General features: G+C 41.1%; 1 protein-coding gene across 1 annotated transcript in view; it reads left to right on the top strand.

Moving 5' to 3' along the window:
- Positions 1-22,091, top strand: part of PDIA5 (protein disulfide isomerase family A member 5) — a 128,451-nt gene extending 106,360 nt beyond the window's left edge. The window contains 3 exon segments of the mRNA XM_042784401.1: positions 8,486-8,556; positions 17,650-17,784; positions 20,839-22,091. Coding sequence (XP_042640335.1) covers positions 8,486-8,556; positions 17,650-17,784; positions 20,839-20,919 — 287 coding nt within the window. The 3' untranslated portion in view covers positions 20,920-22,091.
- The last annotated feature ends 241 nt before the right edge of the window (positions 22,092-22,332 follow it).

Raw genomic sequence — 22,332 nt, 5'->3', positions numbered from 1 at the left:
GAAATTCTCTCCTTGCAGACACACATCTGTGTTGGTGAAATGTCACGTAAAGTCTGTGTGGGGTACATTAGAAGGCATTTAACTATGAATAAGCTACCCATCCTTAAGCACTGTCATCAAACCCATTTCCAATAAGACAGATGCTTTTCCTGATGATGCAACATTATCATATCAGGCCTTTTGAGGCTTTTGAGCCTCACTTAGCGCAGGTGTAACTCAACAGTGCCTCCCCCAGCGCTCTGCTGGACTGTTGCTGGCTCAGCAGTTTATCTTCTGATTACCAATTGCATCCACTGGCATGTTAGATGACAAAATTATTTGGCTTGCTTTTTAGCTGTGCTTGCAGTTAACCAAGGCTGATACTGACTTGGTTAACCAGTGTTACCGGCTTTGTGCCACATGGACCAGTGACACAGTTTATCTGGAAACTTGCTCTTTAACCCTTTCTGTCCAGAGATGACTTGCTCTACAGCTTTCCATCTTAAAGGACTGTTTGTCGCCAAATGCCAAGTGCTGTCATGCAATTTGTAATTCACTGCAGTTAGTCATATCCTTGCCTTTTGTAGTGGATAAAACACTCCAGGAGTTTTGTGCCGAGTCTTTCTCCTCTTCTCACCTTTGCAATTTGAGCTGGTGACTTTGTTGCTGCTATTGCAATTGTTCGTGTCTAAGGCTGTGGTTTCCAAAGATTTGGTTTTTGTATCCCTCCTCTGCTCTGTATACCCCCTAAAGTGCTACAGAATAAGAGTTCAGATAGCTTGGGAAAAAAAACACAACAAAAACCACCAGCAGGCTGTGAAATTGGTAGTAGGTTGCCTGTTGTTGTTAAGAAGTGAGGCAAGCCCTGGTTGACCTGATGCTTAACTGAAAACCTCATGACCTTTTTCAAATCAAAAGACAAATCCCTTCTCCTTTCAGTTACTAATATCTTGAGTCTTGGAAATATGATCATGTTATGTGTCAGGTCATGTTATAAAATGAGCTTTGGTTCCACATATCCAATTAAAAGGCCCTCCAATTCTCTACTGGTAAGATAAAAGCAAATTAACCTTTCAGTAGCATCTCCAAACGCCTTCCTCAAATCTGCCCGTGGATTTGGTAACTTCTGTAGCTACAGGTATTGTGTTGGTTTAAGCAGTATACCCATTTTTGGCTCTTATCTGTGCAGGTACTGTTTGTAGCCTGTCTTTCCTTGATTGACCAAGTAATATTCTTGTTTTAATTCTAGTTAATCATTTGGAACTCTTGAAGTGGAAACAGGCTTTGCTTTACTCTGCAGTCTGCAAGCTCCTGGGTTTACTTTTGATAGCTGTGCAATGTGCTGCTTTCACTTGCTTAGAATTACAGTCATTTAAAAACCGATAACAGAGGGCAGTATCTACCCCTGTTATTTAGACAGTGATGATTTCAAGCAGAGATGGGGAATCGGAAAGTCATTCCCTGCTCTGCACTTTGCATGCTGAGGGCTCCATCCTGCCACGTGCTGAGCCATCTGAGGCCCCAGTGGTTTTGCAGTTGAATGAATGGAGTCAGCACCTTGCAGCCCTGCTCCCCGACAAGCAGGACTGTGAACCTTGAGAGTCACTTAACCTCTTCCTGACTCCATTTAACCTTGGGTGTAATGACAGAGGGGGATAATCACGTCTGTCTCTCTTAGGGGTAGTTTGAAGCGTAATTAATTGATATTAGTTAAAGCATTTGAGATCACCCGTTGAGAGGTACTAAAGGAAGCTGAGGGCTGAAGGGGGAGCGGAGACCTTCCTCATGCTGAGGATAGAGCACAGACAGCACAAATGCCATGGTCTCGCAAATCACCGGGCTTTCAGATCTCCTCTAAGTAGTTGGCCAAGTCTTTGCTATGAAAATACAATTTAAGTTAGTATATTTTATATGGAAACAGTCTGCAGCACTAAAATGTATGAATGTTTAAACTATCTCTTTGAAAAATCTCATGTGAAATATAAGCACACCACTGTTACTGTATTTATCAGATTTTATTATGCAGGATACTAAAAGGACACATGGAAACAACTTGGGTGGGATTATATGTCATTATATATTAATGGTGGGCAAAAGGTATAAGGTAGTGCTTTCTGAAGTCAAAATGCCTGATCTGCACTGATATAGAGCCATTTTAGCTAGGGTGCTCAGGTGAGGGTCAGCAGGGGCTGTCCTTTCCTGAGCTGTGGGGCAGTGCTGGCACGCTGTAGCTCCTGGTCGTTCAGGAGATGTGATACAAGGACAGTAAAACCATATCACCTCTGTACCAGTTTCAGCTCAGTGATGTGAGTCAAGGACAGGCTGCAGTCTGATCAGGTAGGGAACAGCTGCATGAAAGCATCTTTTTTAGAAAACCATTTCCTTTCAGACTAAAAATCACTAGTGATGGGGAATGTGAATTTCCTGTCTGAATTTGACTGGCTTCAGCATGCAGCCATCTCTGGGAGTTTACTTAGCCTTTGGCACCCAGCTTGAATAGTTGTTACTATGAAAACTAGACTGACTTTTCTCAATTTCTGTCACTACTTTGTCTTTGGATTTAAGCTATTGACACACTGAGGTTCCTGACTCCCTTTGCCATGAAACGTTCCTTCTGGTCCTGTTGTTTTTCTTATGGGTCTTCTGAGCCCCCTCCAGTTTGAACTCATTCTTGATTTGTGGACCCAGAACTGAAAACAGCATTTTGGAGGTGCCAGGCATAGAGGCCCTCTCCACACCTACTTCTTATTTCCATATATATATTCAGTGAAGTCCCTTTTGACAACTCCATCATTTTCTTTCAAAGCTATATTGCTAGTATTGTTTGAATTTCTTTTGCTTCTAATACATTTAAAGCCCCTTATATACTTAAAACATCATTATTACCTCTGCTGACTGTAGATACTGCTTTGATGTCCATTTGCTTCCTCTATCTATTTTGTACAAATTGTTAGCTTTTGATTTATATTCATTAAAAACAGCTTCACCTTTCTTCTATGTGCTATGCTAATACAGCTTCCACTCTTCTAAGGAAACTGAATTAACCTTGTACTGCTCAGCTGTAGAGAGGTTATATTATATCACTGGGCTTTGTAGTTTCAAATTAAACAAAGCATGAAGTAACTTAAAGGACGTTTTTCATATTTAAGCAAGTAGAAGCCTGTGGTTTTTGGAGAGAAAACTTGATTCCTTTAGGCAATTTTGAAAATTTCACACAATTTTATTTTAAAAGTAATAAGGTGACTATTGTCCAACAGGGTGCATCTGTTTCATGTACTACTCTGAAGACATCTTTATAATTGCCATCTGGTCCTAATACTTCTGTACACTGAAGTTTTAAGAAACTAAGTTTTTCTTTTGACTCGCTATCATCACTAAACAATTAACTTGTTTAAAAAAAACAAAACCCCAACCCTGTCCAATGCAAAATTCTCGATTTAAATGTAATAAAGATATGTAGGTTATACACTTGATTGTTCCATTGCTTTGCAATCCTCTTTGCATCCCTTCTGCATCCCATGGGACCCTGCAATTATGGGAAATGTTTACAATTCCTAATACAGGATATTATTTCTGCAGTTTTATTGAATCGCTACCACAACATTATACTTGATTACTCATGTTTGGGGCAATGTGCACTTGTTTTTTAATGTCAGTTTTGTGTTTTTCTTACCTTACCTGACAAACAGGTTTATATTGTTTTTTCCTTAGTCTGCTTTTTGTTTAAAATAAAAATAGTTTGCAAGGTGATATGAGCACTTAGTAAATTTCTCTACTTCACCATGCAGTATCTTTGCTTTATGTCATGTATCCAAATGTTTTGTGGCGTCATGTTGGAAACCACATCCAGCTCAACCCTGCAGTTCTTTATTTCTTCAGAGTCCTCAAACAAGTGTTTCCATGAGGATTCTCTGCTAGCCTCTCCAACACCTTTCTGTGCCCCAACCAACACTGGATCATTGGTTCTTTCCTCAAAGACACCTGGAGAAGATGCTGTACTGTGTGATTGTTCCTGTTTATCAGTAAATTCAGTCCATGGAAAACAAGCTGGCCTATATGTTTTCCATCGCTTCATCTCCCAGAAGACCTACTAGCTTTCCTTTAAATGCCTCTCTAATTAGAGGAGATTTAATCTGACTCACTCTCCCCCTCAGTGATAATGGATCTGAATGAAGCCTGCTTGCTTGCTTGCTTACTTGATTTCCTTTGTCTGCTGTTCATCAGCCATTCCTCTTGAATTTTTACCCACAGAAATAATATCTTTCATGTACTGGATCAGTCAAGAACTACTTGGTTTTCAAGGTGAGGAATGTGATGCTGCTCATCATGACTGTACTGCACTGTGCCTTCCCAGCCCTTACCAACTTTACAGCATGAATGGTGGAAAAAAAAAAAAAAAAAAAAAAAAACAAAAAACCAAACTGTAGAAAGGCAAAGAAAACTTAAAAGGCCTCTATTTCAGGTGTTCTCATATAGATCCAGGAACCTGTTTAAGCAGGCAGTCCTCATCCTCAGCAGGCTTCAGCAGTCAGGCAGGACAGATGCCACCACAGGCTGCATGGGGGGGCCTCCAGAGTGCAAAATGTTGAGCACAGATTGGTGAAAATGTCTGGCCTGAGCTGTAATAAAGCTGTGTCCTCTGATGATTTGGAACAGAGAATGTCCTTAACACATGCTACCGCATGTGCATTGGATGTCAAGCTTTCCTGCCAGGTAATGCAAGTGTGTTTCTGCATTAGGAAATAAAGTTAGCTCAAGATTTGCAGAGGTGATTAGGGGTTTTGAGTGCCAGTGTTGAGATCCTGTGAAAGGGCTGGATGTTCCAGGAGGAGATTTCTTTCAGATTTCTTAAGTCAGGCACAGGAAATTGCCAATCAGTTCACATCTGTTGTTAACGCTGTTGAGATCAACTTTGACAATGATGTAAAAATGAAGAAAGAAAATCGGTAAAGCAAAGCTCTGCACCTATGTTAGAAGGCTCTGCTCCCAGAAGTGCTACTTCCAGTGCTGCTCAGTTGAAAGTCCGCCTGTTGGCCTTGTAGGAAGCCTGTGTGCCTACCATAGCACCCAGGTTATTCAGCTAAAATGAAATGGAGTGAATCTTCCTACTACTTTAGTCTGTAGTGTCTTACTGTCCTATTAATATTACTGAGAAGGGGCAGGACCTTTTGATTTATGACACCTTTCCCACACCTTCAGGTTCTACCAGTTTAATCTCTTTCCATTGCAGCCCATCTGGAAAATCCTTTGTAAGGAGCCTGCACACTTCCTAGCCTCATGTACAGTGCTCAGTACATTTCCTTTCTTTGCACTTTCAAATCTGGAAGATAGTGTTAACACTTAAAATAAACGTGTGATAGTGGGTGTGAAGAGGGAATGGGGAGAACAAGTTTTCCGTCTGTCAAAATGAAGACATCAACCTCTGCTTTTATTTTTTTTGGCATGTGTGCTTTAAATAGAATGACTGGTTTGGGTGACTTCCAAGTGTTTGCTGCATTTGGCAATCCTTCTAAGTTGTAACAGATGAAGTTCTGCTATTCCATATGATGTGCTCCTTCCCCCTTTTTCGGTGACTCCTTGAAACTCCTTGGGAATTCAGCGTAGCATTCACATCTGTTCCATGGATGGATGTCTAAGGCTAACAAAATGCCTACTGGACTTGGAGTGAGCTCTGCCAAAAGCCATATGGTTGTGTTTTAGTTTTGCAAGCACAGTGCAGTAAAGAAAGGAGGTTGGGCCAAGAGAGAAGTGAGGGGAGGAGTGATGAAGCTTCAGATCGGTAAATGAAGGTAGCTTTTTGTCATTTGGTGTTAGTGTGGGAAGACGAGAAGATCGCAGAGAAGAGGAAATAAAAGTTGTGAGCATAGGTTCTTTTATCGGTTGTTTTGAATTACATGGTGCTCCTCTCCTCTGTGTGGTCTTGTTGACCGCAACCTCAAAGCAGGTCTGGTTTTGCCTACCTTTTCTACAATGCCGTATCCGTTTAGATAATCAGATGCTTCCTCTTGGCCTTGTAAGACGTGCATCTTTGCTGACAACCACGCTCAAAGTCCTTCTCGATTCCACCTATTGAGCACCATGCAGCAGCCTGTGCAGTGGTGACTCACTAGGATGGAAGGGATATTGAGCAGCTGCTGCTGCTGCTTCTCTGAGCAGTCACCAGCTAAAGAGCCACATGAGCTGTTTTCTTAGCAGCCATCTGTTGGCCCCTGTAAAATGGCAGCTTGCATTTTTAATAGCCATTGGACTTTTCTGCGTCTGCAAGAATATGCTTATTATTTGTTGAATTGTGTTCTGTTTTTTTTTGAAGAATGTGGCTCATGGAGAGATCTTCTGCTGCAACTTTAGCAAGGGCTTAGAGAGAGGCTTTACCAAATGCTCCATCCTCTGCCAATCCAGCACCTATGAGGTGGGAAACACATCAACTGATGTATCATAAAGATGTTAATGGGGAATAAGAAGACATGAAGTCTCATGTTTCTTTTGAAATATCTTTTATTGAGGGTTTGAAAGTTGCTGTTTGGTAAAATCTAAATTTCAAGCTCAATATCATAAGCAGAAAGAGCAACCTGAAAGGTTTAAGTTTTTAAGAGCCTTTATGGTTTAGTGTAACAATTGAAAGTGCTTTTTAGTAAACTACAGCATGTATGTGGACTAGAACAAGTGTTCTTGTTTAGGGGTGCCTGATTTTTCGTCTCTGGAATTCTTTTTAGATGTTGTCACCAGTTCTGATTTATTTCTGTAGAGTAGTGTTAACAAGTCAACCAAGGCAGTCACCCCACAGTACAGAAGATTATCCAAGATGTGTCAAGAGGCAGGCTTGACCTGAAGGCTTTTCAGTGTCAGGCAGATAGGACAGGCAGGTGGTGAAAGAGAAAGAGAAGTGGGCTGATGGACATGGGATCAACCTGGAATGCTAGCTGCCTCCTCTGCCTTCTCTTCTTCCTTTTCTTTCTTGACCATTTTCTCCCAGGCAAATGCTGAGCAACTCAGCGAAGTTAATAGTTGGCAAGCTGTAGAGGATCTGCACTGTCTCCTGCTGAGACACAGCTGCTGTCAGGATAGACTGCCATTACGCTGTGTACAGGGTCTGAAGCTGTTAAGACAAATTTGCAGAAGAGCCTCAGTTTCCCAGGAAGTGTCCCCTTGACTTTTCAGTATTCTTAGTTACTGCAAAGACTCTCAGCACATTTATACACGTGTGTCATTGCAGTGCTTTCAAAATTCTATTCTGAAGAAAAAAGTACTCTAAAATTCAAAGCAGTGCATTTAAGCAATGAAAATGCATTTTTGTGAAGATGAAAGGGGTGTGCAGCCTTTCCTTCATGGAAGGGGGTGTGCAGTATTTATGCACAGATACTGTTTTTCTTGTCAGCTAAAAGAGTGAGTGCAGTTTATGAGAGGGTGGCTGCAAGCCTCCTGAGAGGGCAGTTGTTCAGTACTGACTTAAAAGTAACACAGCCATTTGTTCATCATTGTAAAATACTGGTAAACAACAGTAGCATAAGCTGTAATTGGAATTTGTGAGCAACTAATCTGTGTTCTGTTCTATTCCTATCTAGAAATAATAGCAGGGTAAACTCTTTTGCCTTTACTAGGGTTATACAGGCTTGACAGAAGTGTGTCCATTCCTTTTTTCTTCTGCATCTAAGCAAAAATGGTATCCTGAGTCTTTACTTGAGAACAGTATCTCTATGCTGTGTTTGAAAAAAGTAATTCGTTACACATATGCAGGTACTTTCTTTTTCAAAGCCTTACTTAGTATTGCTATTTTAAGAGTAGTTTAGATTAATCGTAGACAATAGACATTGCTTCTGAAGAGCACTCGCATCTGAATCTTGAATCAAGAGAGCAGTTCTTATTCCTCTTCTGTGCCGCCTTCTCAAATGTTTGCGTAAATTTAGTATGTGCTTAAGCAAAAGATGAACTGGCCTTTTGTTCAGTGCTCTGGTGGTACAAACAAGTATCAGCCCATCTCCCACACAAAGCTGTAGGGTTCTTGTGTGCTGTGTCTGTAAAACTCTCCTGGTGTTGCCTGTTTGTGGTGAGCAGGAGGCAGGTCTCCAGGAAGGGCAGCAGCAGTCATCCTAACCTGGGACTGGACCTCCACTCTCCATAAGTAAAAGATGTGTAGCCTGTTGGACATGCTTTTCTTCCTCTCCCTTGTGTTCCCGGTGGCTTGGCTCTAACACAGGCAATTCCCAAACACATCTAAACGCCCCCAGTGACTTCCTTTCCAACCTCCTCCTATTCACAACCACACTGTCTTTATTCCTGCGCCCACGTAAACTGCTTGAAATCAGAGGGATTTTAAGCATGTCCTTAAGTTCATGCAGTGACACATGGTCTACAGATGCCTTGTCCCACTCTTCTCAGAACGGGAGAACTCTTGTGTAGAATTATTTTTAATACAGTTTTTCCACTAATTCAGATTATGTCTTGAGTTTGTTCTAGTATCTTATGTACAACTAATGCTTATCCTGTTTTGTCTTCTTGTGTCAAACAGGGTGTCCCCACTGTAAAAATGCCATTCCGCATTTTACAACCGCTGCTGAAGTCTTTAAAGAAGATCGGAAGGTAACTTGCTGTTAATTATTTCTGAGATATTTAAGAATGTTTTCCACCATTTGTACTTTATAGGCTTTGCTTGTATATAAAATTGCTGTTATACTAGTAGAAATATATCTGCGTCTTAGGGGTTGTATCTTTTTTGGTCAAACTGAGTTACACACTTAACCTATTCTGTTTTCTTTAATTTATTGTCTTTTCTGTTTAATTCTTTGTGTAAGAGTTCTTTTTTATGAAGCAAAACACATTCCTTCTCTTTGAAAGATTAATAAAAGATAATTTATATAATCTCCATTCCCCTTCAGTTTTTGTCAGACATTGGGGTGCATGTGGAGAAACTACAGTTGTGTGACAGTCCTGAAAACCTCAATCAAATAACTAATCTTTGCTTGCGTAACATAAATATATTCTGTAAGTTGGCTGACATGAGTCCAGGTTGTCAGGACCTTCTAGAACCCTCGTGCTTTTGCCTTAAAAATATATCTGATGGCTGAAGCATACCAGTGAACTTCCTTACATCAGCTGAAACATTTTAACTGACTGCCTGCATATCTAGAATTAAAAAAATACACCTGAGCCACTGGTTTTATCCAGATAACTAGCTAGAAACCCGCTTATTATCTCTGGGTGTACTGTCTTTCATTCTGATCTCTGAATTTGTTCCAACTTCACAACTGCTTTGTGTTTAGGTGTGGCATGGAAAAGATTTGGCGACTTAATAGGGAAATTGTTCTCTACAGCTTCCTGAGGAGGGGAAGTGGAGAAGGAGGTGCTGAGGTCTTCTCCCCAGGACCCAGAGTTAGGACGCCTGGGAATGGTTCAAAGTGGTGCCAGGGAAGGTTTAGATTGGACATTAGGAAGCATTCCTTCACCGAGAGGGTGGTCAGACAGTGGAACAGGCTTCCTGGAGAGGTGGTTGATGCCCCAAGCCTGTCAGTGTTTTAAGAGGCATTTTGATGATGCCCTTAACAACATGATTTAACTTTTGGTCAGCCCTGAAGTGATCAAGCAGTTGGACTAGATGATTGTTGTAGGTCCCTTTCAACTAAAATAGTCTATTCTATATTCTATTCTAAATGAAGAGGTAATTTTGTAACACTTATGCCCTTATTAATCTGCCTCCTACTATAACAGAATGATTTTTGTCGTGTTTTTTTTTCTTTTCCTCTTATCTTTTCTGTAACTTACATAAGATGCATCAGAATGACAAGAAACAAATCTTTCTTGTATCACTGACTTCATAAAATTAGAAGTCCATCACTTATGCCCTCTGGCACACAGAAGATTTAGAGAGGCGTGCAACTCTAATTTCTCTCATTGCTGTGTATTTGTGTGCTCAAATGCCTTTTGGTTACTTGTTTTTTCCAAGATCTTTGAGAAAGTATCCTTGTTTTCCTACTTCTCTGGTAGTTCCCAATGAAGCCTCTCTTTCCTAAACTCATTAAAATTTCAGTCAGAGGAGATGAAGCAAATGTACCAAACAATGTGAAACTTGCTTATTAGAGAGAGCTCCAGGATGTATTAACAGGCAATCTGAATCATGGTGCAGTTTATTGGACATGGTGCTGGTGGTGGTAAATGCAGGCTTGTGAAGCTTTCAGTTCAGACTGCAGGTTATGAAAGGACCCCAAGAGCAGAATAGTGATTGACGGTTGCAACTCTTGACTTCAGTTTAAGGCTGAAGTGAGGAGGTATAAAATGTAATGAGTTGGAACAGGAGAGCCAGTAGGGAATATTAAGGCTGGTACAGTTTCAAAGAGGTGTGTGCAGTTAGGGAAAACTATGTTATTCCACCTCAGTGACTTACGAAAATGCCAGGGATTGATTATCTGGGGAGCCTGATTTAATTGTTTACGGCCATAACCTGCCAAGGTGCTTCTTGCTGCCAGTTTGTGCCCTTGTGGAAAAGAAAATAAACCAGTTTAAGACTTCAGAAGGGCACACGGCTGTTCCCACAAGCAGCATTAGGCATATTCCCATGTTTCAAACTGGGCTGAGCCTTCAAGCTAATTCGTAGTTCTGTAGGGTTTCAAACTTCTGCAAAATTCCTGCCTAAGAGGGAAGGAGTATTTCTTCTTTCAAAAATGGGAAAAGATTACTAATTTTCATTTTTAGTCTGTAGTAGTGTCTTTATTTTTTTTCCCCGGAGAAAGGTTTTTTCGCTTAACGGAGTATGGTAGCATTTAAGGTATCTTCTCTTCAATAGGGGTGGTCCTTTAATTAAACATTTAATTTTGCAGATGACAAAGAACAATCAAAAACATTCCAGGCTTGAATTGCTTATGAATGGTATCTTAAAAGGTATCCTTTGGGAGACTTTGAGTCTTTACATTGGAATTTTGAAGATGAGCAGAGCTTGAAGCTGTTAAATACGTGTCTTTGGCCCTGCAGTTTCACTGTGAGGGGGTGGTTTTGGCTCAGAAGTCCCCTCCTCCCCCAGGCCTGTGTGTAATGCTGTGTACTTTTTCATCATCTGCACTGCTGGAGTTGGAGTTCAAAAACGCAATGCTCGGAACATTGGCCCCAAATGTCAGTTCTTGTTGGCCACATCACTGCTGGTGGTTTTAGCAGAAATCCCGAGCCTGTTCGCTTGCCTAGGGCATCTTTCCATGTACCTGGAGAAATTCAGTGTCAGTAAGACCAGATCGGTGGAGAGGCTAGTCCAGTGAAGCAGTTAGCATATTGCTTTCCGTTATTTAAAAAGGAGGGGGAGGGGAAAAAAAAAAGAAAAAAAAAAAAAAAAAAAAGAAAAAAAAAGATAAAAAAGGCCATCTGGAGCATTCTTGCCTTGAGGCGCTGTGGTCTTTGCATACAGCTGCCACGGGAAAGCCTTTGGCCTGTGCTCCATAGCTCAAGTTTTGGCAGTGACCAGTGTACAACAGAAAACGCAAATGTGAGGATTGTCACTTTGCTGAACAGATTGAAGAGCAGGAAGGCATGTTCACTAACTGCTCCAGAGACTCTTGAAAGGGCACTGGCTAAATCTTAAAAAAAATCTGCATTTTGCCTTTTGGCTGATCCTAAAGTTCAGCTTGAAGGAACTGATCTGTGATGCTCCAGCTTGGCTTTGCTGAAGGAAAGCTCTTGACTCCTCAAGACCTCTCAGTAACAAATCTCTGGAACTCCCCCAGGAGGGGCTGCTGTTTTGACCAATCTCCGTTTTCAACGAAGACTGTTCCTGTACAAATGCACTGACCTGAATCAGAGGACTGCAACTGGTTTCTAGTGAGTTTGTACAGAAACAGTGGTAGCAGAGATTGCTGGAAAGGGTGCAGCTAATGAGGTAAGTTGGTGTGCTAGTGGGGGGCTGCAAGACAGCAATGAAATCCCCAGTGAGTGGTGAGTCCCCAGTGTGTACTGTGAACAATGGGTTGAACCAAATGTTATCCAAAAGAGTTAATATTTTAGTTTGACCAAGACTTTGGTCTCTGTTTGCTTAAAAAGCATGCGTTGAATTTCTTTTTAATTAGATTCATTAAATATAGTGATGTTAGCACTGTATGTTGTAGTGGCTACTAGTGGATCTTCCCTTTGCAGATAGGCCCGCTTTGAGAACAGCTGATGGGTTGCAGCTATGGTGATGCTGCTGTGGCACATCAGGGCAGCTAATAATGAATTTTCCATTTGCAAGGCCTTTCATATTCCGAACAGTATCTGAATTGCAACAAGCTTTAGCAGGCCAGCTCATAGCTGCAGTTAGGATCCAGAACAGGTAATATAAATAGAAACCTGTGGAGTAATCGTAGAGAAGAATGCACATCTGTCTTATTCATAGGTGCTTTTAAGGCATTTGGCAACAACAGACTTTTTTTAATAATCAGGTAATTGTCGTCTGGAATTGACTATACTTTAATAATGTTGCTTGGAAGCATTCTTTTCCATGCTGCAAGTTTACTTTTATTTTAATTTTTTTTAAGCTTATCATATGTCATTTGTCTCTCAAATCAATATTCAGTTAGTTATTCACTTCCATTTTCATAACAAAAGTCAATATTAGCTCCAGCAGAGATTTATTTCCTTGAATCAATAAACCAGTGTGTGGCAGTACATATTTTAACAGGAGAGAAACTAGGATTGCAGGGGGTATTTTTACTATATTGTCATATGGTGACTGGGAGACAAACTGTTAAAATGAAAGGGGTTTAAGAAGAGAAAGGAGGAGTTACCTGGAAGGTCAAGGGATCCCACTTTCAATTTTCTGCACATCTCTTTGAACCTCTGAATGTAATTGTGTTCCTTACGTGCAAGATCCCTCTAGAGCAAAAAGTTGTTTCGTAATTCTGTTGGAAGGGAACCGTGATTCCTGATGTATGATTAGATGATACTGCAAGTATTTCTTTTTCCTTCTAACACACTGTAAAAAAAAATATCAATCATCCTTCTGTTACAGTTGAGACACACGGAGAACAGTGGTCACATTTGCAGCATAGCTCCACTTCTATTTAAGCATCTAAATGAAAAGTTCTGATTTTTGCAACAGCTTGGCATTCATGATCAGACCACTTTATCTGAATAATATGCTGTGCTCTATTTCCTTTTTTAAGAGTTCTTCAGAACTGGTCATGTATCACACATTCTAATGCCATGCAGACTTAAGTTTCCAACTCTGTAGTTAAGCTCCCATGTCTTTGGTAAAACCATGAAATGTTGCTGTAGGACTTTACTTTTCAGATAAAGATATTTTCCACTCCCAGATGCTGCTAGAGTTGTGTTAAACTATACTGACTATGGAATAAAGGAGAAATGCATACTAATATGCTATTACATTTTATTTTTTTTATTATTATGCATAACAACCTGGTATTATTATTATAATCTGCATACCAGTTGTGAGCAACTACCAATAATATTAAGAAAGCTGAATGTACTCCAAGGAGCTTCCTCTGGTGTTCACAGTCTCTGATTGACTACTTTTTCATTTGGTAACTATTCTATTCCTGCTACAGCTACTGAACAGGATGGTGATAAACCTGAACAGCATTGCCTCTGGAGAGGGAGCTTGTATATAATGATGTATTGTCAATATCTAAGGCAGCACAGCTTTGGGTTATGGAGAATCCATAACCCTGTGGAGTTTTGTGCGTGTTGCAGATATAGTACTTAGGGTTTTTTCTTCCTGAAATGTTTTTTTCAGTGGATTTTTCCCTCTGGTTAGAGGAAAGTTAGGAAAGCTCAAGAAATTAAATTTTAGCCCTAACAATCAAAATCTCCATAAAATCAATCTTGTCTTCTGAAAGCTGTTACGCTGGGGTTTTCCATAATGGACATACATATATGCACATACACATAAGTCTTACACCAGCATTAGGAGAATTTTTTGTTCTCTCAGGTTTTTGGAGGTTTTTTTCCCTCTTGATGAGAGGGAATTCATGAGAGGTGATTTCAAGTGTCTTGACCCCTAGATACATATGAGGGATATCTAATGCTTAATCTGTCTGACTTGTAAAAACACTAACTTTACTCAACCAGAAATTTCAAAGTATATAGATCTTGCTGAACTATGCTTTCCAGTGACCTTCCATGGAAATTGTTGCTGATAGTTGAATATGAAGATAATTTCTGAGAGTAATACTCTCCAGAAGTCTTTAAACACACTTTGGTAGAGGTTCTTCAGGTTGTTACTTTTCCTGACTCGGTTTCCTTATTTAGCGATGCAGAAAAATTGAGCGTTGCTAAGGAGATTGAGAGGAAGACCTCCCTGCGATGTATCACTGCTCACTTGAGCCAGGACCCAAGCAAAGCCTTTCTTTTTGTGGGCTGCATCTTTTTATGTGTGGCCTTTCAGTATCATCATGAAGTAGTTCACCCTAACTGAAAACTCCCACAGGAGACTCCTCTACCACAAATGGAGTTTAATATTCACAGTTCCTGAAAACACAAAGAGAATGAAGCAAAGGGCACTGGTGCTGTTTGCTGGTATGTCTTGGAGTTCAGCTGTCTGAAGTTGATAGAATTGAGATTGGAATTGGTCCTCAGTCCAGAAGTCCGTTTTGCTACAAGTGTTTTTCAGCACTACTTTTCTCTTCTTGCAGTGCACTATATTTGATCTTCTGCTGTGAGACAGGCAAGACAATTAGGACTGTGATGCTATGGTAATGAGTGCATAGAGATGGTAGCAACCTCTATATTTAGGCTGCCTTAACATTTCCACTCTAAAGTAATCACTCAACCTCTCCTAAGTACTCTTACTCAGCTACTGCTGTCAGCAGGCATTTGAAATGCAGCCTTGGATACAGTCTTGGGAATTAGATGTCTCTCTATGAAATTTTGCTCAGGTCTGTGTGAGTTACAAGGCTTTTGAAAATTGCCATTTCTCTTCTCTCACTGGCTGTAAAAATAACTGAACAGGAATGTATGTTCTCAAGAGCTGGGCTCAAAATGACGTTTGCAGGAGCAGCGGTGAGTCCATGGGTCTGCGTGGGAGCATGCATCAGGAGCATTTCAGAGAATGGCAGACCATGGGCATGTCCTCCAAACACTGCTCCAGATATATGTGTCCCTCACCATTAGACCTGTTAGATTAGGCACAGCATTAGGCTAATGTGACTGTTGCGGCCACACTTTGACTGGGGTCTTTGTGCATTATTTCAGTGTACAACAAATGCACAGATGGACCAGCTTAGATTTCCACATGCTGTGGAGGTGTCCTGGGCTCAAACCACGACAAAAGGAGAGTTGTATCTCAAGGAGACTACTAAACGGATGTTTCTCTCAGAGGCCACCTCCTTATAGTCCATCAGTCATCTGTTTTGAGGCAACAAGTAAAGACATATTGAACAAGGTTCACAGTGGCTTATGGCATTGCACTCCTCCACTGCAGCCTCTCCTCTCACTGGGGGCTATTCTCACAGAAGTCTTTTGTAAATGAAATTGGGCTCTTCACACCAACTAAAGCCAGTCTAGATATTTCCAGAGAGGTACAGAAAAAGAGGGCTTATCTTCCTTCCAATGTACTAAAAGCTAATTTTCTTAATCTCCAAGACACTATCTAAGAATAGGTGGGTCATCAGCCAACAGTTTCATGTCTCAGACCAGCTACTGAGTGCACATATACCTTCCCCTTTTTCTAGCTGTAATCTTTCCCTGTGTGATATTTAGAGCAGTGAGAAAAAAATGGTTTTATTTATTCTTCCTGTTTTCAGGGAACCAGGGCTTCCAGTATTCTTTCTACATTAATACTGTGACATGATATAAATGTTTGTCTCCGTTGTAAGCTTTCCTTTACACAGAGGTAGCCAACAGGGCTCTAAATTTTGGCTGGCTGCTAAGGTCAGGAAGGCATAAATACTTAGATGAAAGTCTTTTGCAGTATGTTGTTCCTAACCTTTCATTTTAACTGGCCCTGAATGAGTAGGAGTCTTTCTGTTTACAAAAAGAAAAAAAAGTGTGATCATACATGTTTTTAACAGCTCTCAAGAGCCCTGTTTCTGTAATAGCCTTATTAATGTTTAAAACGAGAAAACAGAAACTAAATATTTAAGGTAGGAACACTGCTCACTTTATATAGTGCCTTCCATCTGAAGACAGACCCAAGTAAGATCTGAGTACTGTCTTGTCAGGCTTTCAAAGCCAAAACAAAACAAGCAAATTAACTGAAGTTGGCTTTGCCAATCTCTTTAACTACTGCTAGGATACATGAGATCAGGTTTTCTCATTTTGACAGTGTCACCATGAAACTGGAGGGCATTATGGAATATTAAGTGATCTTTTAATTATGGAAGAACAGTTTAACTGCAACTCTGAAGTCATGCAAGCAAAAAAGGTATTTTGATCAGATTATTTGAAGGAGGCTTGTGGAACAGAAATTTCAAGTTAAGATGTGTCTGCTCTGAAATTAGCTCTTGATACATCGTAACCCACAATTGCAAAAATTGTTCCTCCACTTTGTTTGTTTTTTTACATATCCTGTACTTAAACCTGCTTGCTCTTCAGCAGAGCATGTAACAGGGCTGTGAAGGCAAGCCTGTGTGAGCAGCAGTGTATATTCAGAGCCAGAACTGCTGCTCACAGGAACAGTCAGTGTGAAATCACAGCAGAGGGCTCGGCTGCTTTAAGTAGAAGCCTACAAATTGCATTTTGTTTCAACATCAGAAATGTTAAGTGCAGCCCCTCCTCAATACTTCACAGATTCAGGTTTCAAATGTCAGATTCTCTAGGGTTAGCCTGAGCTGATGCTCTAGGGCTGTGAGGTTGCACTTCCTCACTCTGCCTGTGCTGAAGCCGGCAGGGACAGAGGGTGTTGCTTTGCTGCCAACAGGCTGAGGGCATGGCAGACTGTTTCCTACTTGGGGTTTGTTTGTGTGACAGTAGCATCTAGAGGTTTCAGAAGGAATTAAAGCCCACTTTGCTAATGGCTGCACATAACATACAGTCCCTATCTTAAAGGATAGGCTGAAAAAAGGCGGGAAAGGAAACATAAACCCAGGCTGAGATGGCAAGCAAGCAGGCTTCTTCATGTGCATTACTTGGTAGACAGTGCTCTGGCCTCTCACCCCTCCCTGTTTGACATTGGGAGAACTGAATGGAGTTTACAACAGCTATTTGGGGTAGAAATCATTAGTAGCCTGCGTAAGTGACCAGCAGTGTTTGTCCAAGAATCCTAGCATTAGCCATGCCACAGGAGGGAGGTTGGGTTAGGTGGGTCATTACCATTATCAAAGTTACCCTGCCACTATTCTTCAGTTAAAACCAAAGTGCAAGAAAAATACTGCAGAATGACAGAGCTATGACCACCATGCCTGGATTTGGTTTTACTAACACAACCTGTGGATTTCCCATTTGGAGTCTAATGCAGTGCTCAGCAGCGGGGCTAGAAAGGTGATTTTGTGCTCTGTGAGTTGAACATGCTTCGCAGCTGCGGAGGCCAGGTGCTGTGTGAGCAGCACAGCATTTCTTTGCGATGGAGCAGGCTTCTGCTCTTCCGTTCATGTGGCTTGACCTGATCACCACCCTCTGATCTTCCTCCACAGCTGAGCTGTTACAAAAGCCATTGCATTTTTGGCAGAGACATGGGTCTCTCCTAGTGTTAAGTCTAAGCTGCAGCAGCATAAGTGGAGTCTTGCTCTGTCTTCTCCTGCCTCATGCTGATCTCTTGCATTTCAGATCGCCTACGCTGCAGTGGACTGTGCCAAAGAACAGAATCATGACCTGTGTAAGCAGGAGGGGGTTGATGGCTACCCCACCTTCAACTATTACAACTACGGGAAATTTGTGGAGAAATATACTGGAGAAAGAGGGGTAAGTGAAAGCAAAAGTCATCACCTGATACAGGGAGGAAGGTCTCCTCTGTCTGTACTGCCTTGCAAATGAAAACTGCGGGGTAAATTTTTATCATGCTGAAAGGATTTTTAACTGCTTCTGTTACTGTCTTACATGGATGAATCATTGTGTACCACACCCCTGTACATCTCTGCATTAGGAACATACTTGGTCTATTTTAGGAACATGAGAAGAGGAAAAAGGGGTAGATTTGATAGTGCTTTGTTGTATATTTTATTCTTTAAGCTGAAGTCTGCAAATGAATTTTTGGACTGAGTGAAAGTGAAGGGTTTATTGCATGTGCTGCTGCTAGGTGCAGAAATGCCAGAAAATACAGAACTTACTCCTGTTGGTTCTGGATCTGGATCGTGCATATACTGCAAACATGTTTCAGGTCCACCAGGCTGCCAAATGGTGACAGACCATTGGTTTTATAGCAGGGACAAAGCTGTCCTTTGGAGTCTGGGGGAAACAAAATACCTCACTCTCTCTGAATCAGATTCACTCCAGGAGCTCAGGATGGAAAGACCGATTGTGCCATCTAGCCCATGGGCTAACATTTCATTCTTTTGTCCTTCTGTGGCCAGCTCATTCTATGCTATGAGAATAAGGGGCAGAAATGGCATAATGCCTTCCATGGCTGTAAAGTGCCTGAAAATAAGGGAGCAATCCGGTTATTTGTGTGTGTTCTTTGTCATAACCTGACAGAGGGAAGTTAATCCTCAGCAGTGGTTGATTGCCTCGAGAAGCTAGGGTTTGCAAGAAAAACTTGGGGTCTTAAGCCATCCAGTGGTTTTGATTAAAGAGCCTTGTCTGAAAGTTATTGCTGCTGTTACAGCTCACCAAATTATAGAGGAGCATGAAGAAGCAAGCCAAATTCTGAGGTTCTTTGTCAGTCAGGATCTTAGGGAAGACTTTATGGAGTTTTGCCTCCCAGTTTTCTCCAGCATTAGGACCCCAGTAATTACCATTTTTATGGGTGCTGATCCACATGTTGTTATGGATACTGTGTTTAGTTCCAATTGTGGATCTTTTCTTAAAAGTAAAGATGGTGCAGTACCCAACAATTAAGTAAATTTCAGCTGCAATTTTTGTATTTTTAACCCATATTTATAGAAATGATATATGAAAGGAAGGATCCGTGGTGGCTGATAAAAAGAATTTAGCAAGACAGGAGTTCTCTGAGGCCACAGCAGTTGGGAGATGATTATCTCTATGCTAGAAAGTGGACAGACTAATCCCCTATATGCAGGCAACCCTTTCTTGGGTAGAATTAAATTACCCAAGTCACAGTCTCTCTCCTGCTGGAAACCGTGTTCTCCCTCCACCTCTCCTGGGACCTGTGGTCTTCTGCTTGTGCAGCATCAAATTAGGTTTTGTCATCGCCTATCATAACACTGGAGGCAGCGCTTAGCACTCTGCCTTCCATGGAGTTTCCATGTCTATTCACAAATCTGTTTCAGTAACAAGGGGTTGCACTGTTAAAGGACTTCTCATCAGCATGGTAACACCTTCTGAGCCACCTGGCCAACGACGTCCTACTTTGCAAAACAAATCTCAGGAGAGAGCAGGGGGAGCCAGAGAACCTGCTTTCTGTTCCTGATTCTGGCACTAAATCAGTAGATGTCCACGAGCATTTAGTTCCGTGTGGCCCAGCAGCTGTATCATCGTTTCACATGGGCAGGGAGGAAGAGAAGTGATGTCAGCTGCCTTGGGAGCAACATGGCATGCTACAGCAGGAGCCGTGGCCAGCAGGGCGGGAGCACCCCGCGCTGGGGAACTGGCTATGGGGAAGAGTATGACCCCCAGCGGCAGCCTGTAAGGAGTCCTCCACACCTCCAAGAGAACTGCAGTTCCTGAGTAGAGGTTTTGGGGCATTTCACCCCAGGCAACCCGAGCAAGGAAGAATCGGGACACCCTCTGGCCCAAGTATAATTTAAATGACTTCCAGACACACAGCTTTGAAAACTGGGGTCCTTTCGTGAGGGCTGTTGATTGCCAGATGTCTCCAGATGACATATGGCCAGAACTTGTCACCTCATTGATTTTTTTCAGTGGAAGAATAGTGAATGGTTTTAGAAGAGTGTTCTGTTGTTTGGCCTTCTCAAAAGCTTCCCAGCTTTGGGGTTTGGTTTTGATTCATTTTGTTTTCTTTGTTTTGGTTTGGTTTTTAAGGTCAAACTTTGACTTCTGTTTGTTGTTTTCTATCTCTCTGTCTTTTCTGTCTTTTTCACCAGTCTTGACTGGTGTGTTTCAGGATTGTTTAAAAGTAAAAATGGTCACATTGGGTGGGATCAGTGTTACTTGTCCAGACAACTATAGTGTTGGTGTACCAGCTGACAGTGTGTTCAAACACAGGTGTTCACAGCTACGCTTATCTGAGCCATTTGAAATGCATGTGAGTTGTGTTCAGAGCTTTCCTTGGAAAAGGAAACTGCTGGCATCCAACAGCCTTAAATAATCAGGACTCGTAAGTTGTTGAAATACAGAGGTCAGCATCTAGGCATCCAGGTTTGAAATTGTTTGACAATAATTTTGATAGTAACTTGAAAAAAATGTAATTCTCATCATCGGAATGTGTGGAAAAGGAGGAGGATCATGAGCAAAACTGTTAAGTGATGAGGAACAGTGGCAAATGTGTGTATAGTCAACAAATGATCCACTAACTGCTTTCAGAGTGAGATGTGTAGCATACAAATGTGGCTTGAAAATGTCTATGAGAGTTTCCAACAAAAAGACATCAATGACACTTGTAAGGGACAGATTTTTACATTGTGTTGTAAGTTTCAGGGCCTTTTTCTCTGTGTCCCATCTCTTAAATGTTTGACATGTGGAATCTGCATGGGTATTTTCCTCTTGGATTACAGCAGAGCAGAACTGGACCAGAGCACTGCACGATGAGACAATGCAGAAGCAGTAACTGCTCCTTAGTTTATATTCTGCCATGCTATACAGAAACTAAAAGTGTTCTTGACACATTGTTTTGGTTTGCTTGTAAAAATATGACCCATATTTTTCTTTCTTCAAAACCAGGAGTCTGGATTCACCACTTTCATGCGAGTCCTGAGAGAAAGAGACCATGAAAGAGTAGGAAAGAAGAAGGATGAATTGTAGTTTCTGCCTCAAAAGAAGCTTTCCGCTGCACTGTGAATGGTTCCAGGTCTTTTGTTAATGCACCTGAGACTTCACATATTCTCAAGACAGAGACTTTTTTTTATAAACAGCCATGGCCATTTTGTACAATTTTGAAATAAAGTGAGACCACTTGATTTTTAAAAAGAAAATAAATTAGAATGTTGCCATAATGTTTTAAAGAAGACTTAGCATTTTCTCTCATGTTGTGAGACTATGCCCACTGACACTCCTATGCAATATTTTTGTAGTCTGTAGTGTGTCTGTAGGTGATGTTGTTTGATAGGGTGATTTTTTTTTTTTTTAAGGTATTGCAGTACATGTAAAAAACAAAGGGGAGGGGACACATTTTTTTGTTTGGCTTTATGGTTTGGTTTGTTTTTTTTTTAAACCAGTGAAGGAAAATGGGACTTTTAAGACATGAATTTATCCAAATACAGTTTTACATTCTTGTGAAATAATTACATGTTCTTCAGTGAGATTTAGGGGAACAATTTTAAGGTGCTCAGGGATAAATAAGGTATCTGAGTTAATGAAGACATTAACATTGACCAGTCCAGATCTGTTGATTTAATTTAAATCTCTCTAGTCCTTACATCAGGACTGTTTACATACCTTTATGGAATGTATTGAGTGAACTATGCCAAGTGTCAAAAATCAGCAGAGCATGGGTAAAATTGAACTAAACCCTCCTTTTTTTGGCATCAGTATTGTCAAATACATCTGTAACTTATGGCAGGAGTGATTATGTTATAGGGGTATACAGTTACCCTTATAGGGTATACAGTCTCCCTTCAAATTATGATTGGACCATATAAAATATGTGTTGAAAAGTGTTATATTCAACTGTTTTGATAAATGCGTAATACTTTTGATAATGGAGTAATTGTGTATATTACGTGTTTACATTCCAAAAGTTTATCTGCATTTGTATGTGGGATTTTTCATTTCTGCTTTTTAAGGGGTTACAAAATCATTGCTGTAAAACCTGTATCAGCAGCAGTTGAAATGTGTTACACTCTTGATGCTAAAAAAAAAAAAAAAAAAAAAAAAAAAAGATGATCTGGACATACTTACGTCTTCACAGGAGGGAAGGGGTGGGGCAGGAAGTTGTGATTCACTTTGAACTAAAAATAAATTTTAAAAAAAGACAAGTATTTTTATAATTAATCAGCCTTGTTCAGCTTCTTCCCTGCTGGGTGAACGACTGCAGCTGGTGGTGGTGTAGGAGGAACCAGCGTACCCAGACGGGGTGCCCAGCACCCCTTGGCTGGGGACCGCCCGGTGTCCAGGTGTGCTGGGCAGGATGGTGGGTGTTTGGCGCTGTGAGGGTTGGCCTCCATCTGCCTTGGCACTCAACGGGCAGGCAAAACTGCTTTTTACGGTGAAGAACTG

This window comes from Tyto alba, unplaced genomic scaffold (genome assembly GCF_018691265.1).
Source record: "Tyto alba isolate M040663 unplaced genomic scaffold, T.alba_DEE_v4.0 Super-Scaffold_7, whole genome shotgun sequence".
Lineage (NCBI taxonomy): Eukaryota > Metazoa > Chordata > Aves > Strigiformes > Tytonidae > Tyto > Tyto alba.
The sequence above is the reverse complement of the archived record's forward strand: the minus strand, read 5'-3'. Positions and strand labels throughout refer to the sequence as shown.